This window comes from Triticum urartu, chromosome 3A (assembly GCF_056163025.1).
Source record: "Triticum urartu cultivar PI428250 chromosome 3A, HENAU_Tu73, whole genome shotgun sequence".
NCBI lineage: Eukaryota > Viridiplantae > Streptophyta > Magnoliopsida > Poales > Poaceae > Triticum > Triticum urartu.
Genome location: NC_141875.1, coordinates 739,353,030 through 739,378,493, shown reverse-complemented (window position 1 = coordinate 739,378,493; position 25,464 = coordinate 739,353,030). Strand labels below are relative to the sequence as shown.

At 42.1% G+C, this 25,464-nt stretch overlaps 1 protein-coding gene across 3 annotated transcripts; it reads left to right on the top strand.

The window, feature by feature from the left end:
• Window positions 1-338: 338 nt before the first annotated feature.
• LOC125530670 (methyl-CpG-binding domain-containing protein 9-like) lies at window positions 339-19,062 on the top strand. Of its 3 annotated transcripts, none has more exons than XM_087514439.1 (11): window positions 339-427; window positions 10,638-10,723; window positions 11,040-11,362; window positions 11,532-12,656; window positions 12,770-13,444; window positions 14,196-14,489; window positions 15,203-15,538; window positions 15,658-15,753; window positions 16,319-16,828; window positions 17,059-18,473; window positions 18,667-19,062. In XM_087514439.1, exons 10-11 carry the CDS (start codon window positions 17,301-17,303, stop codon window positions 18,928-18,930), a joined length of 1,437 nt encoding a protein of 478 aa, XP_087370565.1. In that variant the 5' UTR covers window positions 339-427; window positions 10,638-10,723; window positions 11,040-11,362; window positions 11,532-12,656; window positions 12,770-13,444; window positions 14,196-14,489; window positions 15,203-15,538; window positions 15,658-15,753; window positions 16,319-16,828; window positions 17,059-17,300; the 3' UTR covers window positions 18,931-19,062. The 3 variants fall into 3 exon arrangements, 2 of the variants coding, with proteins under 2 accessions (XP_087370565.1, XP_087370564.1); XM_087514438.1 differs by lacking the exon at window positions 339-427 and adding an exon at window positions 6,548-7,594; XR_015599216.1 differs by lacking the exons at window positions 339-427; window positions 18,667-19,062 and adding an exon at window positions 4,675-7,594 and having other exon boundaries at window positions 17,059-17,299.
• The last annotated feature ends 6,402 nt before the right edge of the window (window positions 19,063-25,464 follow it).

The following is a 25,464-nucleotide window of genomic DNA, read 5'->3' as shown; positions in this document are numbered from 1 at the left end:
CGCTGCCGCCGACGCCGTGGCCACCACAGCTCCCACCTCCCGCTAACGTGCAGGCTCAGCTGCTGCTCGCGCACCAAGCCCGTGGCATAGCGCTGGCGCACCAGCGTGGGGAATGGTGGAGGTCGGCCATTGCGGCCGCGCTCGCAGGTTCGTCGGTGGAGGTGCCGCCTCCAGCGCTAGCGCAGCACCCGGGAATAGCGGGGTGGGGCGGGAACCCGTGCGCGTTCTGCGGCCTCCCCGAGTTGCCCGGATCCACCGTAATTTGTGACGCCTGCGAACGCGGGTTCCATGGATCCTGCGTCCACGCCCTGCGTCCTCCGCCGGCCCTGCACACCCCTGGCGTGCGGGTGCCGCGGCCTCCGGTGGCCGTGAACGAGGACTGGATGTGCCCGGAATGTGCCGTCACCGTCCCAGACATCACCAGGCAGTTATGTCAGCTCCCTCTTGATAATTTACTTACGGTTTTACATCTGTTTTTGTTCAGCGATTTTTATATGTAGATCTAAGAAGTGCGTAGATTATTGTTGTTCATGCCGTCCGGAAGGAATTGCTTGACGGGAGTTCTTTCCGGATGGTAATGGTTATATCGATGGCTCATGTTTGGTTTGCTACTTCTTATGATTATTGATTAATTACACAGATGCACTTGCTGTCAACACAGCATATGAACCTGGTGTTTGGATTTTTTTGCTTTGCTTGACTGTTAATAACACTGTGCCCTGAATCACTTGCTTTAAAATGAATGCTATAATTAGCAATTGGTAGCAGTGGCTTTCTAAAGCATTAACTAGCAAGAGTCCAGCATGCATAGTGTCGCATCTTCTTTTAATTTAGTGGCCACACCGAGTAATTTGTGGTTTCTGCATGTTTTATCCCTGATATGCATGTAATTAGTAATTTGCCGCTGTCACCCTTTCACGGCAATGAGGGCATGCACAATGATAATTTTATTTTGTTCTAGTTGTGGCACTAATTTGATTTGTGTTTTTTTTGGGGGGTTGACTTGTGTTATTAGTTTATTGCACTGGAGCCCAATTGTGTTGCGCTGTATACCCAAGCCCAAAAACAAGCCCATGTTTTATCTTTAGGCCAGGCACCGTGAGTTGACCTAGCCTAGCAGTTCAGATCGATTCTGCGCCTGCAGCTGCGCTAGTCGATCGCGAGACGCCACAGAACGTACGCCATGATACCGAGCCCCGCCGTCTCAGCCCGTGTAGATCCTCCTGCCGCGGTACCGATGGATGCACCATGCCATCATCGAGTACACGAGCCCGGCGATCACCTAGTTTATATATTCCTCCAGCAACCGACCCACCCTGAAGGTATACCGCGCAGTTATTTTTCTTGTAGATTGCAGTATAACCTATAGTCTAAGTAACGGGCTGACTTACGACGCAACACAGTTGATTAACTTACAAATTAGATGTGCCTTCCTTTTTCTCCTGTCTTGCTAAAGCATGTCTAGATGTGTCCTAAGTATTGCACATCTAAGTTTTATGTCATTGATTTTCACGAAGACTCGTGTGGGTATTTTCTTTTTTTTTCCTTTTTCTCTTCTTTTTATGTTTGATTGAGTTACTTAGTTGTGCAACAACTAGGGCACTCGATGTGCCCTGGACAGACCCCAAGAAAAAAATTTAGATGTGTCTTTTAGTTTTGGGAGATGGGAGATGATTTATGACATTATTTGCTATACTTTTTTGAAAATAATAGCTACAGAGTTCACCCAGATTATATCACCATATTGATTGATGAGTTTGATAGTTGTAGAGCTAAATTCAATCCAATAGAAAATAAGAACTTTTTTTAAAAATAATTTTATTTTATTCTAGTTGTGGCGCTAATTTGATTTGTGTTACTAGTTTATTGAAGTGGGACACCTGCATGTTTGGGCCTTGATAGGTACATGCAGTTCAGCCTTAGGGAATTTTAAAATCACTATGACTTGCAAATCTGTACGATAGAAATTTGTAGCTGTTCATGTTTTCTTTCATTGTGAAGGCATCTTGATTGGTTTCTCTTGCATTGTTGCATGATATTACTGTCTGGTATTTTCCTTATTCAAAATTCTAGTGTGGAAATTTGAACTTTATCTTTAATGTGGATCATGAACTCTTTTGTGGGTTCTCTTTCGGTCCATTAAGTTTGTGGCTAGGTATCACTTAGTATGTTCCAGTAAAGTAATGAATCTACCGGGTTCACAAGAGAAGATGATTTGGATTAGTGTGATTAATTGGAGCATGGATCACTAGTAGTATAGTAGAAGGAAATGAAGCATCGGCGACGAAGGTGGCTGGCTACTGAGCTGCGGATGGAAATGGTAGATGGGGATTCCGCACAACAATGAGTTAGCTTTATTGATTGATTAGCGATAGTACAATGGATCGGAACAACTGGAATGCCACCAACAAAGAAAATCCATGATAAACCCAGAAGTTACATCAATGTCTTTAGATCTAATGTCTGATGTTTCTCCATGTCTTCGGTGACGAAACCACAAAAGGTCAAACCCGCACAAGCCAAGCCAACCTTATAGGTTTTGAAGAGCCACATGAGTTGCCTAGCTCAAGTGGTGAGAACCTATATGACCGAAAACACTGTGGTTAAGGGACACAACCCTTGCAAGGCAGGCTGCCAAACTGTTGCTCGGACGTACAACCAGTAGAAAAGGCGGAAAGCCCAAATTAATGAGCATTGAGAATCACTAGCTCTATGAGGTATATCATGTTGGTCACACTAGGTCGAGGATGGAGTTGGGAGACCACCATGGGGCCATCACAACCAAACACAAGACTAACAAAGAAGGCACCTAAACTCCTAGCGAGATATTGATCCTTACTTCCTAAGGCTAAATCGATTGTCGAAGGCGAGGGAAATTGGCGGAGATTGAAATGGTGGACGATTCATCCAACGTCTAGGGTTTTATCACGTCAATATCATGTACAAGGGACATGTGAGCACAAGATGATGCATACAACTTGTATGAAAGGCCCATCATGGAGAGAGATCAAGTATAGTGACTTGTGGTCGGATGCTTGTACCACCACTCTTCTTGACAAACCTTCCTCCACCATTAAAGTGTTATCTTCATCATCGTGTAAAGATTTTACTTGATAAGGAAACCCATGGTCGACGATTGTTCCAACACCAGCACCACAATTGGGCTTCATCACGGCTCTCCACCGGTGGTGCCGCCCATGAGGAAGAATGGTTTTGACATGTTTGTCAGGCCCGTGGATCAAGCTATAGTAGGAAGAATTGCCACCAATAGCAGTAGTTAGTGTTGATGCTACCAAATGTCAATGATGGCATAGGCTTACTGATGTATGGTAAGCGAGACAAAAAGAGGGCGGGTAGAGTGCTCACATGGTCGATGTACGAATACATTTTGTGTACCTCTAGCGCCACCTACCCATAGAACTAGTTCTTTTGTATTCACATAATCCAGAAATCTTTTTACAAGATTGAATTGTGTCTACATTGTAGTTGTGAGTAGATTTGTTACGAGTCACAACATTGTGAATGGTATCCCTAACCTCCCATGCACTACAATGTATGGGACATCACACACAAACATGTACATCGTCTTTCTGCTAGCATCTGTGCCTAACCTCTATCGCCATGGAAATCTATTTCGGTGCCTCTTATATACTTATCATCACGTCATTGCTCAAGATCAGTGGACACGACTCTTGTTGTTAGCTTTCTTTCTTCAGATTCAATATTGCCGGCCTTGACGCCTCGACCTTGCTACACAGTCTTTAGCTAGATCTCTAAAGGATCTTTTAGTTTGGCATGTCCATGGTTATTTGTTACTCCATCGAGTTCTTTTTTTCTCTTCAACTTCATCCAGAGCCACACAAATCTTTTCAATTTTCTTGTCTCCTTTAGCCAGTAATTTCTTGATTTGTCACAACCCTTCCTTATTTGACCAACTGCATTGAATCATTTCTGTTTCTTTCTTACCTATGGCCCATCCTAATTAGATCGAGCATGGCCCAACTCCAATCTCTTCCCTCGCCCGTGACTTGTTCCCGCCGATGTAACATTGCCCTTTTGGAATTTATCTATGACCTTCTATGCAGTCCGTGACCATTGCCGCGACTCAAAAATTGGCATCACCATGTTTCTACTTGTGGCTGCTACTACTAGTTTTAACAATTTTTGTTATTTTGCAATACCATGGGAACTCTTTCTGACACCTTACTTGTAGATGGTCATTTGTTCTAACTCCTTATAACTGTTTGATTTGAGATGTTAACCGATCTTTCTTTCTGTTGTTCGACCAACTACAAACATAGTTCTGATGTGTAAATGGAATCGTCGTTGTGTCTGAACACTAAAGAGCCATTAGGTACTTTCTGAAGGCTTAGAGTAACAAACTCTCAAGGTTTAAGACTGGTAATGTTTGATCACCAGTATTACTTGTATTTTGTGAGTTTAGCCATCACACAATTCAGCGCATCTTCATAGAAGTCCGAGTGGGACCTTCTACACATTTGATCGATGGTGATTCTCGGAGAGGTATACCATGGTATCCCCTTATATAGCAAATGGCATATATGTAAACCCATATGCGACAATTTCGCCACAAAAAGGGGGTTACCTTAGGCCATGTACGGAAGATGAACTAACCTCATATTGTGAGTCGTTGACCTACATCCCAAAGGACTCCCATATTGCAAGGTCTATGGGAATCCTCAGGATTGAGGGTATACTAGGTTTTCTCATGATCACAATTTTCCATATTTTGTGGATTGAAGATTTTACTATTTACCGATATCTTCATGGTGAACTTGCTAAGAGGCCATTCCTACATATGCAGAAGAGCCTATGCTTGAGCAAAACAACAATCAATGAAGTAAAATTATATCCCAAGGATACATTCTCTTCTCTTGACTTGTGCATCATCTTAATCAAGGCACAACCATGCAACTTGCACTGTATTAATTACCGCACGGTGAACGAAATACATAATTTCGTTGTGCTCACCATAGACTTTGTCATCAAGTCTCCTTGGAGCAAGTTGACAGCCAACAACAACAATATGGTGACAATACTCACCAGGGACACCTTCGAGAACATCAAACCACCTACAAGATGTCATGACCATATAGGAGGGTGTGGTGGAAACATTGGCCGTGATAAAGGAGCAACGGATGGCATTGTGTGATGTCGTGATGCCACCCTGCCACGAACACCCTCGGTGTTGGCGACAGTTGGACAGCCTTGCCCGCATTATGCCATTTGATCTTTTTTTTCATTGGTGCCTTCGCTAAAGAATAGGAAGTATGATATGATTTCATGATTAACTTCTTCACACCTTAGGGTGTTGCTCGTCATCGGGTGGCGTGGAGCATGATCCGTGACATGTAGCTTACAGGTGCAAGTGAAGTGTATTTGATCAGATACTGCTCAGACGAGGGTAGACTTGCAATACCCTATTCCACATTATTTTGTTGGATTCAGAAGCAGAGTGGTATACAGATGATGTCGGAGCTAGACTTGGCAGGGTAGCATAATGCCTCATTCCGAGAATAGACACAAGTAAATGGGTAATAAACACATGCGAAGAATATTTAAATGCCGGACAAAATTACAATAGTAAAGGGCATACATAACTACAATGTGATATATAACAATTAGAAGCACATAATAAACTCTATAAGGCAGTAAACTTCCACAAGTAAAACATTAGGAGTCAAGCACACCATGTCATAAATAAGTAACATTTGTATGACAAGTTTTTTTTATTGAAGTTCTATTCGCATTATCCTATTTAAGAGGGTTGGATAATCTCTCTAAAAGACTCCATAATCCTAATATCATCGGATATTATGAATAATATATCTAGTGTGTTGGGTTCGAAATCAGAGCAGATAGTCTGTATAGATGTAAAAGAATCTCTTACCATATCCTATCTATACATTGGATTCTGAAATGGTCCAGTTCGGTAATTATAAAAATCACATTCCCCTCGCATGTGGGTAACCACAATATCATCTCTTAGTTATGTTGCATTATGGGGTCACAAGCTATGGCCTAATGGAAATACAAATTGCATAGTTCCTCGCATGGTGCCAAAAGTTAGGTTTAGGGATTCAATATTTACTCCAAAAGCCACAACTCGTCTCCCTCCCGATCTTTCTTTCTGGTCTTCTCTACTCGAGTTCCTCTCGATCTCCTCTCACCACCATCTTAATCCCACGGTCGCCTCTGCATTCCCATGCTCCTAGCCGTTTTCACGTTGCCTAGATTCACAGTTGTTGCCCGTCTCGCTCCAATCAAGTTCATTCGGTAGTCACTCCTCTCAATCGGGCGTGATGGAAAGCCACTCTCGTGTGCCGCCGATTCTCCGCCCAACCCGTGCCCTTTTGGCCTGCCACACACTCCCGTCAGTTGTAAGAGGGTCTACAAGGTTAAGACTCGTTGTGATGGTTCTCTTCAGTGCTACAAGGCTCGTCTTATCGCTCGTGGCTTTCATCATGAGCATGGTCATGACTATGGGGAGACATTTTCTCATGTGGCACACGTGACAACAGTTCGCATCCTTGTCATGGCTTCTGTTTGCCACTAGTTTGTCTCTCAACTTGATGTCAAGAATGCCTTTCTTAATGCATGGTGAGTTGTGCGAGGTCTGTATACAGCCACTATCAGTGTATTCTGTTCTTGACAACATGGTATGTCATCTTCGTCGCTCTCTTTAAGGCTTTAAGCAAGCCCCATGTGCTTGGTGTGAGTGTTTCACCTCAGTAGTCGCTGCTATTGGTTTCTTGGTGAGTGCTCATGATCCTGCACTTTTTTTCCACCTTCCATCTCATGTCATCAACTGCAGCCAATCCCTAGGATTGAGGGATCCTTGGTTAGCTGCCTAATTATCTTTTCTGTGCTTTGTGGACTGATATCTTTCCAAGTCAGGTTGTTGACGATGCCAAATGCTGATCCATGTACAATGTGTTTGATGGCAAGAAATGAAGGTTGACTACATTCAGTTGTGGCAAAGAAGGATGTTGGAGCAGTGGGAGGCCCTTCCATTATTGTTAGAGCCATTGTTGTTGCCGTCGGTTGGTGGTGTGGTAGTCCAATTCCTCTCTCTCTCTCTTAGCTAGTTAGATCTTTCTCCACCTTGAAAGCCCTCGCCAAACTTTGATGCTCACTGGAGAAGATGATTCTCATCTAAAGAGAGTCATAGCCGGCATTATGGTACTGCGGCAATGAACAATACAAAATTTGGCATCTACGGTGCTAATTGCATAATAGTGCACTATTTCCGAGCTAAAAGTTGTAGTGTTATAGCGTTGTAGCGTCATGCAAAAATCTGAAACAGAGAAAACAACAGCCCAGCGGCCCAAAAACACCCCTTGGCAGGCGACAGCCCATACTCCACTCATTCTCAGTGTCAGACCTAACCAATGAGGCAATGTTACCCTAGTCCGCATCCCCCCTTCCCAGTTCCCACCCGAGCTTTGAGCGATGGCGGCAGCGTCTTCTCACGAGGGGCAAAGGCGGCGGCTATCTCCAGCTTGACTCCAGCCAACACAGGAAGGGCTGATGTCAGCCACGCCATCGGCAACGGCGGCAAGTCAGCCACCAGGTAACACTTTCCTCTACTGTTTCCACGGTTTCACCTCGCTGAGCTCCTCCTGATGCTGCTTGCTCATGCGCATGCGCGTGCTCCTCCTCTTTGATGCATCTGCCACGGGAAGGAGACGAGGGGGTGTGGCCATGGAGGAGATGGGGAGCACACGGTGTAGGGGACGTCAGGGCCAACGAATCCTAGGCCAGTCTTGGCGGATCTGACTGCCGGCTTGACGAATCGAGCGGGTGTCGTGGTCGCTTCCGGTCTGCAGGGGATGGAGAGAAAATAGGGAAGAGAGGGGGGCGGGTTCAAACTAAATTTTAAAATTGGATCGATGGCACTGGCTGACTTTGTGCTTCCACTCAAATAGATTTTGCCTCATATTTGACATTATATATATATATATATTCTATTTTTGTGCAAAACACTATTTTCAAATATAGCACCCTATAATCTGGAGAAGGGCGGTGCTAAATCTTGTAGCACGCTATTTTTTTCATTGGACTATTGTCATTTTTGGCTGACCGGCCAATAGAGGGTCAACTTTATGAATTCTCATGATAGAAACTCCCTTTTCTGAATCCGAATTTGTTCTGGGATGAAATAAGCAAATCATACTACAGTGGATTCTGCTGGATATTGAATTGCCTTCTTTAATGGCTCACTACTGGATCTGACTTTGGATCTCTCGGATAGTATTCATCCTGTTTCCAGTCCTGTGCGCGGAGAGTGCTGTGGGGATGGAGTTGGGCATCCAGTAATTGAGCTCTCTACACGACCGGCTTGCTTTTCTTCTGTTTAATTCTTGTGGAGAAGAGTATAATGCAGTACCTCTCCGAAGTAGTTCCTAATACGGTGGCAAACATCAATTGCATGGACCACACCACCTCTGCTGTCCCTCAGCCTATTGCAGTCATGATTTCCTTGAATCTTGTGTGTGTGTGTGTGTGTGGGGGGGGGGGGGGGGGGGGGAGCTGGCCAAATTTGAGTGCCAGCGTGGGCACCAAAGTTGTAAGGTGACTCCACCGGCGTTCACAATTACAGAATTTCTAAAGAACATACCGCTTGGTGGTACTATGAAATTTCTGTGACTGTTTTTACTGTCAAATGGGAGCATGCACTTTGATAAGAAAACTTAGCTCTAATGTTTTGCATTATGAATTCAAATTTCAAATTCTTGTATGGAAATTTCTTTTGGGTTTGATATTAACATGATTTCCTTTCTCACTGAAAACTGTTGGGTTTCCTGCCAGGCTTATTAATCCTGGGGTCTGCCCCTGTGTATTTGATAATCTTGGAATATTACAACCATGTGCACATCCTTAGTGAGGAATAAAGATTTTGAATAAAAGTAAAAAAAATAGGCAGGCATAAATTATATGAAACATATTTCTGTTAAGGTAGAAGGGGCATCCATTAACCAAGTTATGTATTGAAAACCCACTAATCATCTATCCTATTCTTCTTTTAGCATGACAACTCTCACATGGCTGCAAATTTTCTTGATCAGTTCATACGCATTTTACCCAACTGTTAGCAAATGATGCCTTTCCTTTATTAAAGCATTTCAATATCATATACATCATATAAGATTATGCAAGCATTTGTGAAAACATGCACTGCTTAGTGATTCTGGCCTGACTTGAAGTGTAGGTTAGGGTGCATTGATGTTATGGATTTAGTCCTTTCCTATTCTGGTTGTGTTATTCCATAAATATTGGAAGGATGGTCTCCTTTGGAGACTGGATCATGGTCTGTCAAATTGCTTGGTTCTTATATTTTGAAAAGATATATTTCACACTAAATTTATAGAGAAAGAATGCCTTTCGGAAAGTAACGTTCTATGCTTTCGATCATGAACCCTCACGCATGCCCTTTTTTGCAATTTCTTGTCTATTTATTTTGATATCACATTTAGATTCACATAAAGAGAATGGCTTATGTACTTAGAAAAATTGCTCAACCAGGTGTCCCTATACCAAATTGTTCTACTTTACTTTATGATATATACAGACAAGTCTCTCTCCTTGGAGGAGGTGGTGCTGGGGGAGGGGGGGGGGGGGGCGGTGCGGAGGGCTCTGAGCTCTAGAATTTTGAACTTTTGTTAAGTGTTATACCTGCATCAGACCATCAAAGTTTGCTTTATTTATTCCTGGCTATTAGTTCTGGTACATGCATAGATTCTGTACAATTTCCCCACCTTGTTTGGTCTATATTCTTGTCACATATTATTTGGTGAACCTTTCTCTTGAGTTCATGGACAAAATTGCCCCAGTGTTCATTGTTTCCTTTAGCAGATCTTTTGATCTTCTTAAATCCACATATTGGTTGTGAAATTGCTGCAGCCAACTAGATAACTGCAGTATAACTTCAAAATCAAACATGATTTGAAGCTAACTATTTCTATTTTCAGCCCACAATGTTTAGTACAATGTTAACATATTGGTCGTTCTGTACAATGTTTAGTTATGTTGATGATTGTTATTCTGTACCTTTAGTGATTATTATGGAGTTGAATTTTCCTAATCGAGTTTTCTTTGCAAATCAGTGTGTTAAGAAGCTTATAACCATAGCAGGTGAATAGGTTGTGCCGCCAATAATTCTCAGTAGTACTGCAAACTAAATTGTAGAACAATCAGATCATTATTGTCCTTTCATTGTTTTAGACTACTTTTATGTGCTATGCTGAAGAGAATAAGCGCTGAAAGCGTGCTTGCATTTTCTATAGCTGGTTCATTGTGTTACACAGCAGTGCTTTCATTTATTGTACATGATGCTCGCTGTTTAATTGTCAAGTGGTTATTGTTTTGACTACTCTTGAAAGATCTGTTCGAAGTAAAAACCTTTTGATTTGTTGAAATTCTGCTTTTTGCAAAGAAAAGTGAAGCTACAAGTAACTTGTGGCAGCTATTTAGCGATAAACTTTATAAATTGGACTGTTTTGGGGTGCTCTGAAATAATAGTATCAGAAATGTTATAGGAAGTTTTCTAATAACCTTTGTTGTACAGACATTGTCATCACAAGAGAGTTAATATTTTGTTTTGGTCCTCCTCGCAGAGTAAGTGTTGCTGATGGAGCTCATTTGACTGAATTGGCTACTCCACATTTTGAGGGGCTGCAGTTGAATAATACAACTCCTTTTGGTAAGGATATTAGAGCAATCATATGTACTGCAAGAGAGATTTATTTGCTTTTTTTTGATATTTTTCCATGCTTTCTTAGACAGCAATTGGTTGTCCTAACCATCAAAATCAACTTCTGCTTGCCCCCATGTTCAGTGCATGTGTGGCCACTTAGGCGTACTATGTGTTTATCCATAAACGGAAATTTAATTCCAGTTCCAAAAAATTATGGTTCCTGCTACCGTTTGAAGCTATAGCCGTCTGGTCTCTAAAGTAACTATTGACCATCATTGGTGGTGCATCTTATAATAATCCACTTCTGGCTATCATGTTGCAGATGGGAATCACTTTATGCCAGCATTTGGTCTTCCTCATTGTTTTAACATGAGACAACAATTTCCTCCTGTGGATCAAAATTTCATTGCTTATGGAAACATAGAACAGAGCTCCAATAATACATGCTGCAGGAGAAGAGATTTTCCACAAAAATCAGCATTTCGCAAGTTTTCTGAGAAGCACGAGTTTGGAAGTTCCAGTACTTTTATGGAGCCATCATTTTTTACGAAAGCAACAGACTGGAGTCGTAAAGAAGAAAGAAATCTACCAAAGCCTCCAAAATTTCTTGCGGAAAATTGCAACCGTCAAGCATATCATGGCAGTGTGAGTATCTCATTACCTGTTTCATATTCGTATTCTTCATCCAGTGTCCATTTTAGATGTTATTGTTTCCCACTGCTACAGCCTTTGTATTCTTATACTGCAGTTCTTTTATCTTACGTTCACTTCGCGCTGATTTTGATAACACTGCTTTTTTGTGTTGTTACTCTAGGTTGGCCTACCTGTTCAATATCAAGATTTCTTTATAACTAGCTTGGGAGAAATCGATAAACAGGCAAGCTACCACAATTGCCATCAGATATGGCCAGTTGGTTTTACATCTTATTGGCATGATAGAGTCACTGGTTCACTGTTTGAGTGTGAGGTGTGTGATGGAGGGAGTTTTGCGCCTTTGTTTAAGGTCAGAAGGTTACCATGTTCAGTGTTCCCCCTTCCAGAAGCCTCGACCATTCTCTCTCAGAATGGTGCAAGAAAGGCCGCTGAAACAAAGGAAAGTAGCAGCTTTATTGGAGATACTGCTAATGATATGGATGATGATCTTTATATGATGATCGATAGTCCCTCTGAGACTAAACAAGATTTTCTATCATGTCTTACCAATGATACGGAGGATAAAAGGACTTCTTTGGGTTGCAATGATGTACAGAGTTCAAATATGATGTCGCAAATACTACCTTCAAATTCTGAGAATATTCCACCAAGTAAAGAAGCCAATATTAATGACCAAATTGGTGAGTTTACATTTGAAGGAACATCATCCTCTTCAGTATGGGGGATGATTTCTTCTGCTATGGTGGAAGCTTGTGAAAAAATGTACAAGGAACATGGGCATCTGGTATTCTCATGCACACACAACAGCGAATATCATTTATTAAACAAGGGGAGTGGATGTCAGAACTTTGATGGTCCTTACGCTCCCTTAACTAGATTTTGCTCATCCAATGGCCCCAGTATACCACGAGTTACAGAAAAGAAGAATGATGTGGAATCTACTTATACATTACTGAAGAATTGGTTATACCATGATAGAATTGGGCTTGATTTGGAATTTGTTCAAGAAATTGTGGAGTCTCTTCCTAGATCCAGGTCTTGCGTAAACTAACAGTTCTTGTGCAATAGGGCAGAATTTCATTCTTCTGTAACAGTTGCAAGTGGTTTACTTTTATCTGTGTATAAAGATGGTCAAAGTAATGGGGATACGCCATATGGTAGACATGGTGGGGTGACTGGGCTACACGATCATGCTCAGCCCAGCGGTTCTAGCATCCGCAAGCTACCTCCGGGACGTCCTATTAGCCATAAGCTTCAACCAGAATCGGCAGCAGATGTTTTCCAGGTAGCTCTTCACATATTTGTCACTGTTTCTGCTATTTGAGAAACACATCTTTACAAAGTTGTGCATTTCCTTTTTATTCTTGCATCCATCTTCTCATTCAAATTTTCTTGCAGATATGGGAGTTCTTGGGGCGCTTTGCTGAAATCATTGATCTCAAAGATGTGCCTTCATATGAACAATTAGAAGATGACCTTGCTGACCCATGGCCAATTTGTGCAAGTCAGAAAGAAACACTGTCAAAGGGCTTTCAGGAATGTAGGGATTACTCTTCACCAATGAATTCCCCTGCTGATGCTTCAATATCACATTCAAATAGTGAATCTGGTCTCTCCAATAACGAAGAGATTGTGTCTGTATTTATTCCTGTTGAAACTTCCTCTATGAAGGAAGCGCGTCTAGATAAATTGGCAGCCCAGACACTTGGGAGGTGCACTGGTACAGTATTGCCCAGGGTTCATCTTGCACTCATTAGGGTTCTTTTTGGTGAGGTGTTATCAAAGCTCAACATTGACCCCAAAGATTCAAAACCCAGGCGCGGGAGAAAGAAGGACACTGAGAGCCTTGTTTCAGCAAAGGAATTTAACTTTGATATGCTAACTGCTAACAAGTTGACTTGGCCAGAGTTGGCTAGAAGGTATATGTTAGCTATTTCTTCCATAAAGGGGTGCATGGATGTGTCAGATATTTCCAGTCGAGAAGGGGTGAAGTTATTCCGCTGCCTACACGGTGATGGTGGCGTCCTGTGCGGAGCAGTACCTGGGGTTGCCGGCATGGAGAAGGATGCCCTGGTAAGCATTTTACTTCTACAATTAGCTGAACCTTGTGATTCATTTGGATCATTCCTTCCTTTCCTTCTTCAATCAGACATGAGTTGTAGTCTTTAGCTTGTTGTATGCTATGGTTATTTGCTATCTGTTTTTAGATTTTTCTTTAACTTTTTATTTCTTTTTATTAATATTTGCTTTGATTCGAACCCTGTATAATTATATTATACACGTTAACTCTACATAATAGTATGTTTCTATGTTGTTTCCATGAGGGACATAACACATATCCCTGTTTTATCCTGCTTAGGAAAAAACCTTGGTTTTTTGGGTTACCTGTCACCATCAGTCTTGCTTTCTATTTTATAGGGTAAAACAACAGGGAATGCCATTACTCTGTATTTATATTTATTTCGTACTAGTAGTAAAAAGAGGTATGTACAAGCCTAGCAAGGCGAGTATAATCAGTTACAAGACTGCCCATTTGTTTTTCTCTATGATATTTTTCAAAGCTTTTCTGTGGAGACACGATTCTTGGTTTTGCTTATTTGGCTGGAGATATCTTGACTACATTGATTCCTTGTCCAGCTGTGTGATATTTTGATAATATCGAATACAATTTATAAGGATGTTGTGTTACATTCGTTGTATGATTTATCTATAGTGTTTTGTTCACCCACTAAGAGATATTTAAATTTCCCGTGTTCTTATTTTAGACGATGGTAAATTTCATGTGTATTTTTGCTGCACTGTAATTATTGTCTTGTATTTTCAGCTGCTTCTGGAGGCGGAGAATTTGATATGCAGTTCTCTACCAAGTGAAGGAAACAAGGTTTTTATGATGAATTACAAGTATTCTGCTGAGGTGCCTATTGCTGATAATAGAACATTGCCAGATTGGGTAGAAGCACTAGAGCCTATGAGAAAATTACCGACAAATGTGGGAACGAGAATTAGAAATTGTGTTTATGAAGCTTTGGGCCGAAAACCACCAGAATGGGCAAGGAAAATTTTGGAACATTCGATAAGTAAAGAGGTCTACAAGGCTAATGCATCTGGACGAACCAAGGTTAGTAATGCTCCTGCAGGCTGCAGTCATTGTATTATTGCTGTTCCAGACTGCGTTTATTTTCCTTTTTCTGGCTTTGACCTGCTCTCAGGCCCTTATAAAAATCTTTTTATTGATAGATCGAGCTGCAATGCTTATGGTGTTTTTCTCTTAAAAAGTAACAAGTTGCTAAAATAAAAGTATGAGTTTGTATTAGTTTATGTTTTAGTACCGTTTGTTGTTTGGGTTGCAGTCTAGATTGCAACTCCTCATGTATTTGCCCTTGGCCGTCAATACAAATGCATAAATTCTAGTTTCTAGTTCCCCTAACACTTGTTTTGTTTTACTGTTTTATGTGATGAAGTATTCTATCCCTTTAAAAGGATGACAGGAATGGTTGTAGAATTTTTCTTGAAACCTTGGAAACCAGTCAGCTGATGTATTTTTATATTTACATGTTTTTTTAGCCTGAGCAGGAAACTTCGGTTAACATGAACTTGCTGTCAGCCTCGCATTTTAACCAAAGTTTTACTATACACTATAACTACCAGAAGAGGAGTCAGTGCATAGCACGGCCATGCTTATGTTGTATTTGAAGAAATGTATTCGCTCGCCACCTGATTAGACTTATTCTTTGCCATGATACTTTTGTCTATCTTCTATTTAATTTGAGGACCCTTGTGACTAGGGGACTATTTGAAAATACACTAAAAGATTATTTTGCCTTGTTGCAGAAAGCTGTTTTATCTGTGTTGTCAGAGGCACGCCGTGTAACAGTGCCACAAAAACCTGAAAACCCAAGAAATGAAAGGAAAACTATTTCCATCTCAGAGGTTATCTTGAAGAAGTGTCGTATTGCTCTGCGCCATGCCATTTCCTCAGATGAATATAAGATCTTGGGGAATCTGCTTGGAACTATTCTAGTGAACTCTAATGACTATGAGGATGAGGGCATCCTTGGATTTTCTGGTATGGTGCCACGCCCTTTGGACTTCCGCACAATTGATATAAGGTTGGCTATGGGTGCTTACTGTGGATCTTGGGAGACTTTTTTTGAGGATGTGCAAGAGGTACGCATGGGATATTTTCTCAGATTTTCCATGGATGACTTCATGTGCCTGCAAATACTCCTACTGTTAGCTTGTGCACAAACTAGAAAAATTTGCTGATCTGTTATGTTTACCTACAGGTAATCCGTAATCTGTATGCTGCATGTGCCAATCGAACAGATATAGTGGAAATGGTTGCAGAATTCTCTAAGAGTTTTGAATTGTATAAGACAGAGGTTTGTTATCCCTTTCTGTATGGTAGTTTACCTGCTTCGAACACCTACTTTTCAACTGGTTAAAGGACATTTTTAGCAAATTGTGTCTTTTGATTGCAGAACACCTCCGTATTTCCTTGTTGTTTGTGCAATACTTGACTACCAATTTTCAGTTAAGGAAAACATAGTTTGAACAATACCCATGTGCCGGTTCCTTTCTTTTTTTTGCTTGTCATACGATGTGAAATATTCTGAGTATACCCATGTGCTACTCAATTGCAGTAACTGTATATGTTTAAATAGTTACATGTTCAAATGTTCAGTGCTGCATATCTGCTCTCCCAAGGTTAGGACAGGATATGCTGATTCCAGAATTTCATTTCACCTGCGTTTATGATCAAGATAACATTGCAACTAGGAAAAAATGGCTCACTTATTTAGCTTTATACCATCTCATTGGGATTACCTATGCTGATTTGAGTATATATTAGCTTACTGTTAAATTTACTGTTTACTAAGTTATATTATTTCCAAGGATTTAAGTAAACCTTTTGGCTTTTCTGTTCTTTTTACATGACTGGTGCAGGTGCTTGACCTTGTTCAGAGATTTGATTGTTACCTCTCTAATGAGAATACTGGTTCAGAAATCCATGAGGAGCTACATGATATTCTGACTGCAGCGACCAAATTACCTAAAGCTCCATGGGAGGTGGGTATTTGCAAAGTATGTGGCATTGATAGAGACGATCACGTTGTTCTCTTGTGTGATGACTGCGACGCAGAGTACCATACTTATTGCCTGAATCCACCACTAGCTCATATACCACGAGAAGACTGGTTCTGCCCATCATGCATGTTAAAGCCAGAGAGATCACATCTTGACCAGGGTGCTCAGGATTTTAAGCGACAACGAAAAGGAGCAGAGTCTCATGCATTTCACGGCAAACCATCATGCATGTCAGCTCAAAGGAAATCACATCTTGACCAGGGTGTTCAGGATTTGAAACCACAGCAGAAAGGAACCTATCATGACATGCTTATTAAGTTAGCTGCAGCAGTGACACAAAAGGAGTACTGGGAGCTTAGCACACAAGAGGTATGGTTTTCTCTTCTATGTTTCAAGTAAATATCTCTATTGTTTAATGTTTGGAAGTTTAAGTTCTTTGTGTATTGCAAATTTCCTCGTATTCCTTTATATGATTTTACTTGGACAAATCATCTTTTCTCTAGTATTTTACGGTATACCTAATAATTTCTCTGAGTGCTGATTTTCATAGTGGACAAAGTGACAACCTACATTGTCTAACATTTATCTTCAAAATGCAGAGAATAGATATGCTGAAATTTCTTTGTGATGAAATGCTCAACACAGTCCTGATAAGAGAACATATAGGAAAATGTCCAGATAAGTTCAATGATCTCCAGAAGAAGTTTTATGCTTTGAATTATGAATTGAAGGATTTGAAAGATAAGGAGGAAATGAGGACTTCATATGGTGAAATGGATACTTATCGGACCAGATTTCAAAAGTGCAGGAGTCAATTGGCACAGTAGAGTCGGAGCTTAATATGGCATCCCTGAGAAGAGATTTTCTGGGAAAGGATTCCTTGGGTCGACTGTACTGGGTGTTAGGACGCTCTGGTAAACGTCCTTTACTGGTCGCTGGTGGGTCTACTTCTGATTGTAAAGGGTGGAATTCTGCATCTGCCATTGTTTATGAATCGGATGAAGAAATCCGTAGCCTTGTTGACTGGCTAAGGGAATACGATCCAAGGGAGAAGGAGCTGAAACGAGCTATCCAGCAGTGGCAGTGGCAGCGGCTGAGGCATCTTAATCACCAGCTGGGTAATTTTGTTCTCAGTGATCCTCCAGTATCATCCAAGGGGTCGTCGAACAGCAGCGAGCAGCAGCTTATGGAACTTCCCAGTACCAAGGCTGCAGCAATTTTGGGGAAAACATGCCGCTGCGACTGCTTAGAGCCTATATGGCCAGCTCAACATCACTGCACAGCATGTCACGAGACTTACTTCACATCAACGGAGTATGAAGATCATGCTGGAAAGTGCAATGGACATGTCAACAAGGAGAAGGATTCTGTTCATCCTAGCCCCACCTCTGACTCCACAAAACCGATGAAGTCATGCCCTTATAACTTTGAAGAGATTTGCAGAAAATTTGCCACCAATGATTCAAACAAGGAGATAGTGAAGGATATTGGACTTATTGGATCAAACGGAGTTCCGTCTTTTGTCCCTTCGCGTGCAGCTTTTATTGATCCTCCAGTCATTCTGAATAAAAACGAAAAGCAAGATGACATCCCAAATGATGATTGGGTTTCCAACTCCTTAGTGGAATGCCAGGCAATGTCTGCACAAAAGTTAGGGCAGGAGAGGTCCAATTCTGCGCAAAATTGTCCTGCAGGTAGTACTTCCTGTGATGAAAATGTGTCAAAATCTAAGGAGCCAGCCCCTGATACTGACACTACTTCCAGTGACGAAGCAGCATCTTCTGCAACAGACAAGCCAACAACAAGATTGCTAGCTGTTAACGGTGGCTTGGTTCCGGAGTCATCATTGAGGCCTGTTACAGGAAGAAACTCACATATCCTAAAGCAACAGAAGATAAATTTGCTTGATATAGATGCAGCGCTGCCCGAGGAAGCTTTGAGAGCCTCAAAGTCTCAACAAATGCGAAGGCGTTCATGGCGTGCTTTCGTCAAACATGCAGAATCAATATCCAAGGTGAGTTCATCATCTATTTATTCACCTTAATTTGTGCCACACAAAAAAAAAATATACTAGTCTTTATTATTTTTGTGCCTGTCCATTATATTAAAAGCTCTCTAACATCATCATCTCCATACAAATAAATGCTTGAGAGGGCTGTTATTAGCCACTGTACTGATTAACCGTATCTATTCTGTGCCTCTTCCAGATGGTATTGGCGACCAGCATGTTGGAGAGAGTGATTAAATCCGAGTTCTTGAAGAATGATTGGTGGTACTGGTCCTCCTTCACAGTAGCTATCAAGACCTCAACTGTATCCTCGCTCGCTCTCAGGATTTACACTCTCGACGACTGTATCATGTACACCAAGGAGCCTAACACCGTGGCGCCGGCTGACAGTACAAAGATTGTGAACAGGGGGGGGGGGGGGGGGGGGGGGGAGGGGAAAGAGCCAGAACCATCAGCGTCATAATTTGCGTCGCTCGATCTATTGTATACCCCAAACTTAGATGTTCCGCGGACAATTCAACAATAATGTGACGCTGTGGTGACAGAGATGGTATAGACAGAGTCTTTGGTTATTATGTGGTCCCTTGAGGCTTTAGAGCCAAGCTTTGATTCTGGTGTTCCTGCAAGGGTGCAACCTTGGCCGTTCATTTTAATAAGTCAAATTTGCCAGACTACTAGTAAGATACCCGTGCTACTACGCTACGGGATCACATTAAGAAAATGGAACAACATAAGTACAAAGTCAAATGTAGTACGTACTGAGATTTTCGTTTGAGAGAAGGTTAGGATTTAACCACATCAAAAAAGAGTACAAAATGTACAATGACGCTACAAACACCATAAATTTAAATGAAGCCACACACCTGCTGCATTATAACTACATCCAACTTTAGCCAACACATGTGCAAAACTATTACTAGCAAACAATGGAGCAGGCGTTTCCAGATTCGCAGCAACTACAGTGGCAGGTGGCCGTGTGCTCCGGTGTGGAGGAGACCCAACTGGTGACGGCAGCAACAACCATAGAGGATGACCTCTGAGACGAGCCGGCGACGGGGCGAGAAGTGTTGTCGACAGGTGCGGCGTCGTAGAGGAGGAACGACAGGCGATGGAAGTGACGGCACGAAAGAGAGTATAGGGAGAGGCTGGATAAAGTGAGGAGTTGGACAACAGATGATGGATTGTCGGAGGAGGGCCGCTGTTGGGTGACCGCTGCCCAGGGAGAGAAAAAGGCAAGCGGAGGAGGGTTTCGTCGATTGTGTGGAGTATATTGGAGCAGCCATGGAGTGATGTTGATTCAAAAGTTGCAATTGGAGGAGAGGCGGCTGCTGGACTGTATTGGGGAGCCATTGGGGAAGAAACGACAATGGCCAAGAGTAGCGGCGGCTTGGTGGAGGTCGTGAGCAAAAGAACTTTTTTTCCCCAAAAACTGAGCCGATAGGATATATTAAACGACATCGGAGATTGCTTGCTAGCTTGCTGCGAGCACGTTGATGAGATTACCGCCCCAGAAGTAGCTGAACCACTGGTGCTACGTGCAGTGGCTCTCACCCACGAGGAAGGCTTTCCAAGGGACGTTTTCCAGTCAGATTGATTATCCGTTATCCAGAGAAACAATGCTTCTACGGTTGATCACTCGCCGGTGGGGCTCATCAGTGATATCAAGGAGTTGGCGTCATTCTTGTCGTCCATTCGCTTTAGTCATGTAAATCGTTTGTGGATTGTCGCAGCACATATTCTAGTTAGATCATCTGAGTCCTTCAATAACTCTATTTTTCATGTAACCCCAGATTGTAACCGGGAGGCATTTTCTTGATTATCCTTGATCAATAAAGCGCGATATTCCTCAAAAAGAAAACTTATGAGATTGACCAGCACAAGAAAGTATCGCATGGAAACTCAGTGGAAACGTTGAAACTGATGTCCGATTGGTATCCAGATCAATCAAGTTCAGCTCAGACGATGAGCTCTGGCCTGAAAGTTCATCTCGACTCCTCGGACTTGCTTGCTCCTCGGGCCAACTTACAGTGGCTCGGTTCTCATCCTCGGGCACTGAGATTTAGAGCTGGATAGGTAAATCATCTATGCATCTTGATTAACCCACAGTGGCCGTATGCATCGCCCAGATGCAGAGGCCGGGGGTCATCCTCCTTTTCTTAAAACAAAAATTTGATTAACCCACGAGTTTATATACTTCTTCCCTCGATTTAGTCTGCCCACTAGATTTGTAGTAGATGTGGGTACAGGTTACTTGATCTAACAGCCAGGGATGAGACGAAGGGAATGACAGCAGTGGAGCAGAACAAACGGCTGGGTCACACAAATGTCAGTTTTCATCAGTTAGATATATCAGAATTCTTCCGTCGATTTTGTTCAGGTTACTCGAGTTTTATTGTCACTCGGTTAATCCCTCTCATATAGAATCACAAGTTGTATTCCAAATTCATGAAACAAGCAGTTGCATTGCATTACAGGCTACTCGAGGTTTATTGTTGTTCGGTCAATCCATCCATGCCATATAGAATTAGAAGTCGCATCACAAATTTGTGAAACAAGCATTACATCGGGTTAATCCTAGTTACATATCGTTACTCTAGGTTCTGTAGCAGAAACAAGGGGTTGCATCACATATCAGTGATTATAAAATCGATCTGGGCATCAATTGTTCTTGTTTGCAAGCACCACCTTTGACCAAAACCTTGCAAGCAGCCTTCTGTTGGAGCTCTTCAGCAATGAGCGCCGTTTTGTGCTTGGCTTGGTCATCTATATAGCAAATGATTCAATCAGTTAGACATCCATCACTTGGGTAATAAACACTTTTACCACTTGTCTAACACTAGTAACGATAGCAAGCAAGTACAACTAATTCGTGAATATATAGATCAAAGTATAGCAGATTATATTTAGCTGTACAAACAGAACAAACAACTCTGTCCAGGTTGAGACTCGTGATCTAGTTCATTTAGAATATTCTTCAAAAAATTGCAAATGTTTAAGTGCAATGTCTGAACTGATAGCACATCACTTTGCTAAACGAAAATTGTAAATGACAGAGAAAAATAAGTATTTTTTTTTAGAAAAGGAGGTTGAACCCCCGGCCTCTGCATCAATCGATGCATGCAGCCATCTTTATTAATTATTCCACAAAGGTCTGACAAGAACATACATCAAATCACCTGGAGCCACCACTCACACCTACAAATTCGATAATGAGGAGTGCTCTCACTCTCCATATCTATAACCAGTGTCGTCGCCGATCCATCCACATAACGTATCGGGACTAACAGCCGGTGCAACAGACCTAAAGCGCACACCACATGCACACGTTTTACAAGCCGCCATCTTCATCGGACCATTGACCCATCTTCAGGAGATAGCTCCGCATCATCCTTGCCAGTCCGGACATCCATCGACGCCACCACGGCGCCCAACGGCGCCACCGCCCTGCGCTCGTCCGTCCAAACGCGAAGACTCTGGAAGATCTGTCATGCGTAGCACCTGCCAACCAAACATAATTCAGCGTAACACCTGTCAGCCAGGCATGACTTGACAACTCCACCGAAGCTCCGTGCAAGACGGAGCCGCTCACTACAAGAAATATGTCAACTTATGACCACCATCAATCGATGCATGCAGCCATCTTTATTAATTATTCCACAAAGGTCTGACAAGAACATAAATCAAATCACCCGGAGCCACCACTCACACCTACAAATTCGATAATGAGGAGTGCTCTCACTCTCCATATCTATAACCAGTGTCGTCGCCGATCCATCCACATAACGTATCGGGACTAACAGCCGGTGCAACAGACCTAAAGCGCACACCACATGCACACGTTTTACAAGCCGCCATCTTCATCGGACCATTGACCCATCTTGGGGGTGACACTCGGGAGAGGGGGGGGGAGCTGGAGATGCTCTAAGCGGTACTACCTCTCGGGGGAGTGGTACTGCTGTTTATAGCGGTACTTCCAGTGCCAGTCAGTGTTTACTACAAAGTACAAGCACTGTAGTTCCGTCGGAGCGGTACTACTGGCTACAGTGAGCGGTATTGTCACTGGATACAGATGGACCAGCGACAATGGAGCGGCACCAGAGCAGAAGTAGCGCGCAAAGCGGTACTACCATGTAACTATCGTCCAACTACCGCAAGAGCAAAATAGGCAACAGATGCTTGCACAGTCCTCGAACACAAGTGGAAGTAGCAATTGTAGTAATAGGCGGAAGTACCGCACAAGCCGTACTACCGTGCCATTACCATTAGCTAATAGAGAGTAGACAGAAGGCATTTCCCAAGCGGCAGTAGCTGCGGTAGCTCATAGCGGAATTACCGCCTAAGCGGTACTACCATGGAGCCACGCGGTACTACCGCTTGGGCTCTGCCAAAGGCCCAAGCACAAACGAGGAACGCAAGTAAGACCATAATTGCCATAACATCTGCAAATGAACTCTGGATTTAGCAAACTCAAGCTTGTTGGATATTTGATGACGAGTACTATCCAACAGCGAAGATAAACCCAAATCAATACATTTTATGTTTTTCCTCATTCATTGATCAAAATTTAAAAACAATCCCTTCAAAATTTATTTATCAAGAATCTCCATACCATATCTAAATGTTTTCTATACTTGGTTATTATTCAATATTTTTGGCTAAGATTTTCTCTAAACTAGGATGAAAATAAATTTACAATTATACCAGTAATTATTATCAAAAGTTCATCGATTCTGCAAAACATAATCACATTAACCTGTGAACATTTTTTAGATAAATTACCATAACAACAATGAAATGAAACTTCTATATTTGTAAACACACCAGTTGGTCACTGCTAACATATCATCATCAAAAGATTAATCACCAGTTACTATAAAATGTCAAAAAATATCTCCAGCTTTAGAGTTTATTGGTGCAATTACGGCGTACACAAGAAATGTAAATTAAGAGATTTTCACATTCGTGCCTTGTTGGATAGTTTTGCCCTTAGTTTTGAACTATGCTCACTTTTGCCCCAAAGTAATTGTGTTTGGTTATACAAATGCCCCTTATGTTTAATTTCCATCTTGTCAAAGATGTTTCACTGTGACACTATATGTCATGTTGTTTAGGGCAAAACTGAACACCCTTTGAAAGTAGGGGCAAAATCGTATGGTGGGCACCGGCTACGGGCAGAAATGTAAAAATCCATTAAATAAATACCTTAATATTTGGTTCTCGTTTATGAGTGAAAAAGGGTATGCTTAGTGAAACCCACACATGTGCCCTGAACCTCTTTTGGCGGTGTGTAAACCAACAGCCAAACCCAACGAAGGCCAACATATACAATACCAAAGTAAATTGACATCAATCCTTATTTTAATAAAATGGCTTTTTACAAAATCTGCAAGCCACTACTAAGATAAACAATATCCATCATTGTTTTATATCTCTTATTTATAGCTTTGATATATTCTAATTGAAGTCGCGAATAAGAAGTCACGACGATAACAATCATTATCTGAGAAAATCATTAGGACTACTGATGTGATCACATTGAAACGTGTTCATCGTTTGAAGAAATATATGTAGTAAATAGAACAATATCAACACACACACACACACACACACACACACACACACATTATTGACCGATTTCAATATATTTCTCCTCTTCCAGCAGAGCACACAATTAATACAATATTTTACAAGATATATGTTAATAAATGGTTTCTATATATTTTCTATAATAGGACCACATTAATAAACGATTTCAATATATATCTCGTATTCCAGCAAAGCATGGAACTAATACAAGATTTTTCTATGTATAGTGAGATAAATGCTAATAAAAGAAGACATTAATGAACAATTTTGGTGTATATCTTGTATTCCAGCAAATTACTCAATTGAAAGCTACTTTTGCATATGTTACGATCCAGTACACTAAACATATTTTGTCTCTGTGTACAACCGATGGTAGACACAGCGAACACCAACCGACTGTAGAGAACAGCTCCACGGGCCAAAAGAGCTCACTGACAACCAATCTCCGCCTACGCGTCCCCAGCCAGTCGTTCGTCCATTTCAAAATATATATATTTATGACTGATTTCAATAGAATATATCTCGTATTCCAGCAGAGCACACAATTAATATAAGATTTTCCAAGATATATGTTAATAAATGGTTTCTACATGCTCCGTATAATAAGAAGACATTAATGAATGATTTTAATATATTTCTTGTGCAAAGCACCAAACTAATACAAGATTTTTCTAATATATAATAGTAATATAGATGCTAATAAATAAATACATTAATGAATGATTTCGATGTATATCTCATATTCCAGCAAAGCATGCAATTAAAATCTGCTTTTGCATGCTTTATCACTACACTTAACGTGTTTTGTCTTTGTGTACAACCGACCATAGACATAAGCAACACCAACCGACGGTAGAGCACCGCTCCATAGACGAAAGAGCTCGCGTCACGCGCTCCGCGCCACCGCAACCCATCTCCCTAGGCACAACATTGCTCATTGACAACCCATCTCCACCTACACGTCCACGTGTTCCGTCCATTTCCCCGTCCGTTTCTTCTCTCCAGAATCCCTGCCTTGACCCAGCCCCGCTTCGCTCGTGCGCTTCTGCTTTACATTGCTCGCTCTATCTCTAAGCTCCTCCTCCCTCCCTCCCCATTGCTATGCCCGGAATCGAACCCTAGCTTGAGCTTTAGCACGAACCTGATCCCCTGTTCGCCATGGATCACCCGCCACATCTCGACATCGACCTCAACGAGCCGCCCCCGCCGTCGCCGGCGCCGCCAGCGGGTCTCCAGTCGCCCCCGCGCGAGTTCGCTGCCCCCATCCCCATTGTTGCTCCTCCGCCGCCGCTGCAGCCGCCGCCACCACCGCAGCTCCCGCCTCCCGCCAACGTGCAGGCCCAGCTGCTGCTCCCGCACCAGGCCCGCGAGCTAGCGCTGGCGTACAAACCGTGCGGAATCGTGGAGGTTA

Excerpts from the sequence above, each read along its gene's own strand:
- LOC125530670 (XM_087514439.1), top strand. The coding sequence starts at position 17,301 with ATGGCATCCCTGAGAAGAGATTTTCTGGGAAAGGATTCCTTGGGTCGA. Across the intron at positions 18,474-18,666 it reads ATGCAGAATCAATATCCAAG|ATGGTATTGGCGACCAGCAT; the intron begins GTGAGTTCATCA and ends TGCCTCTTCCAG.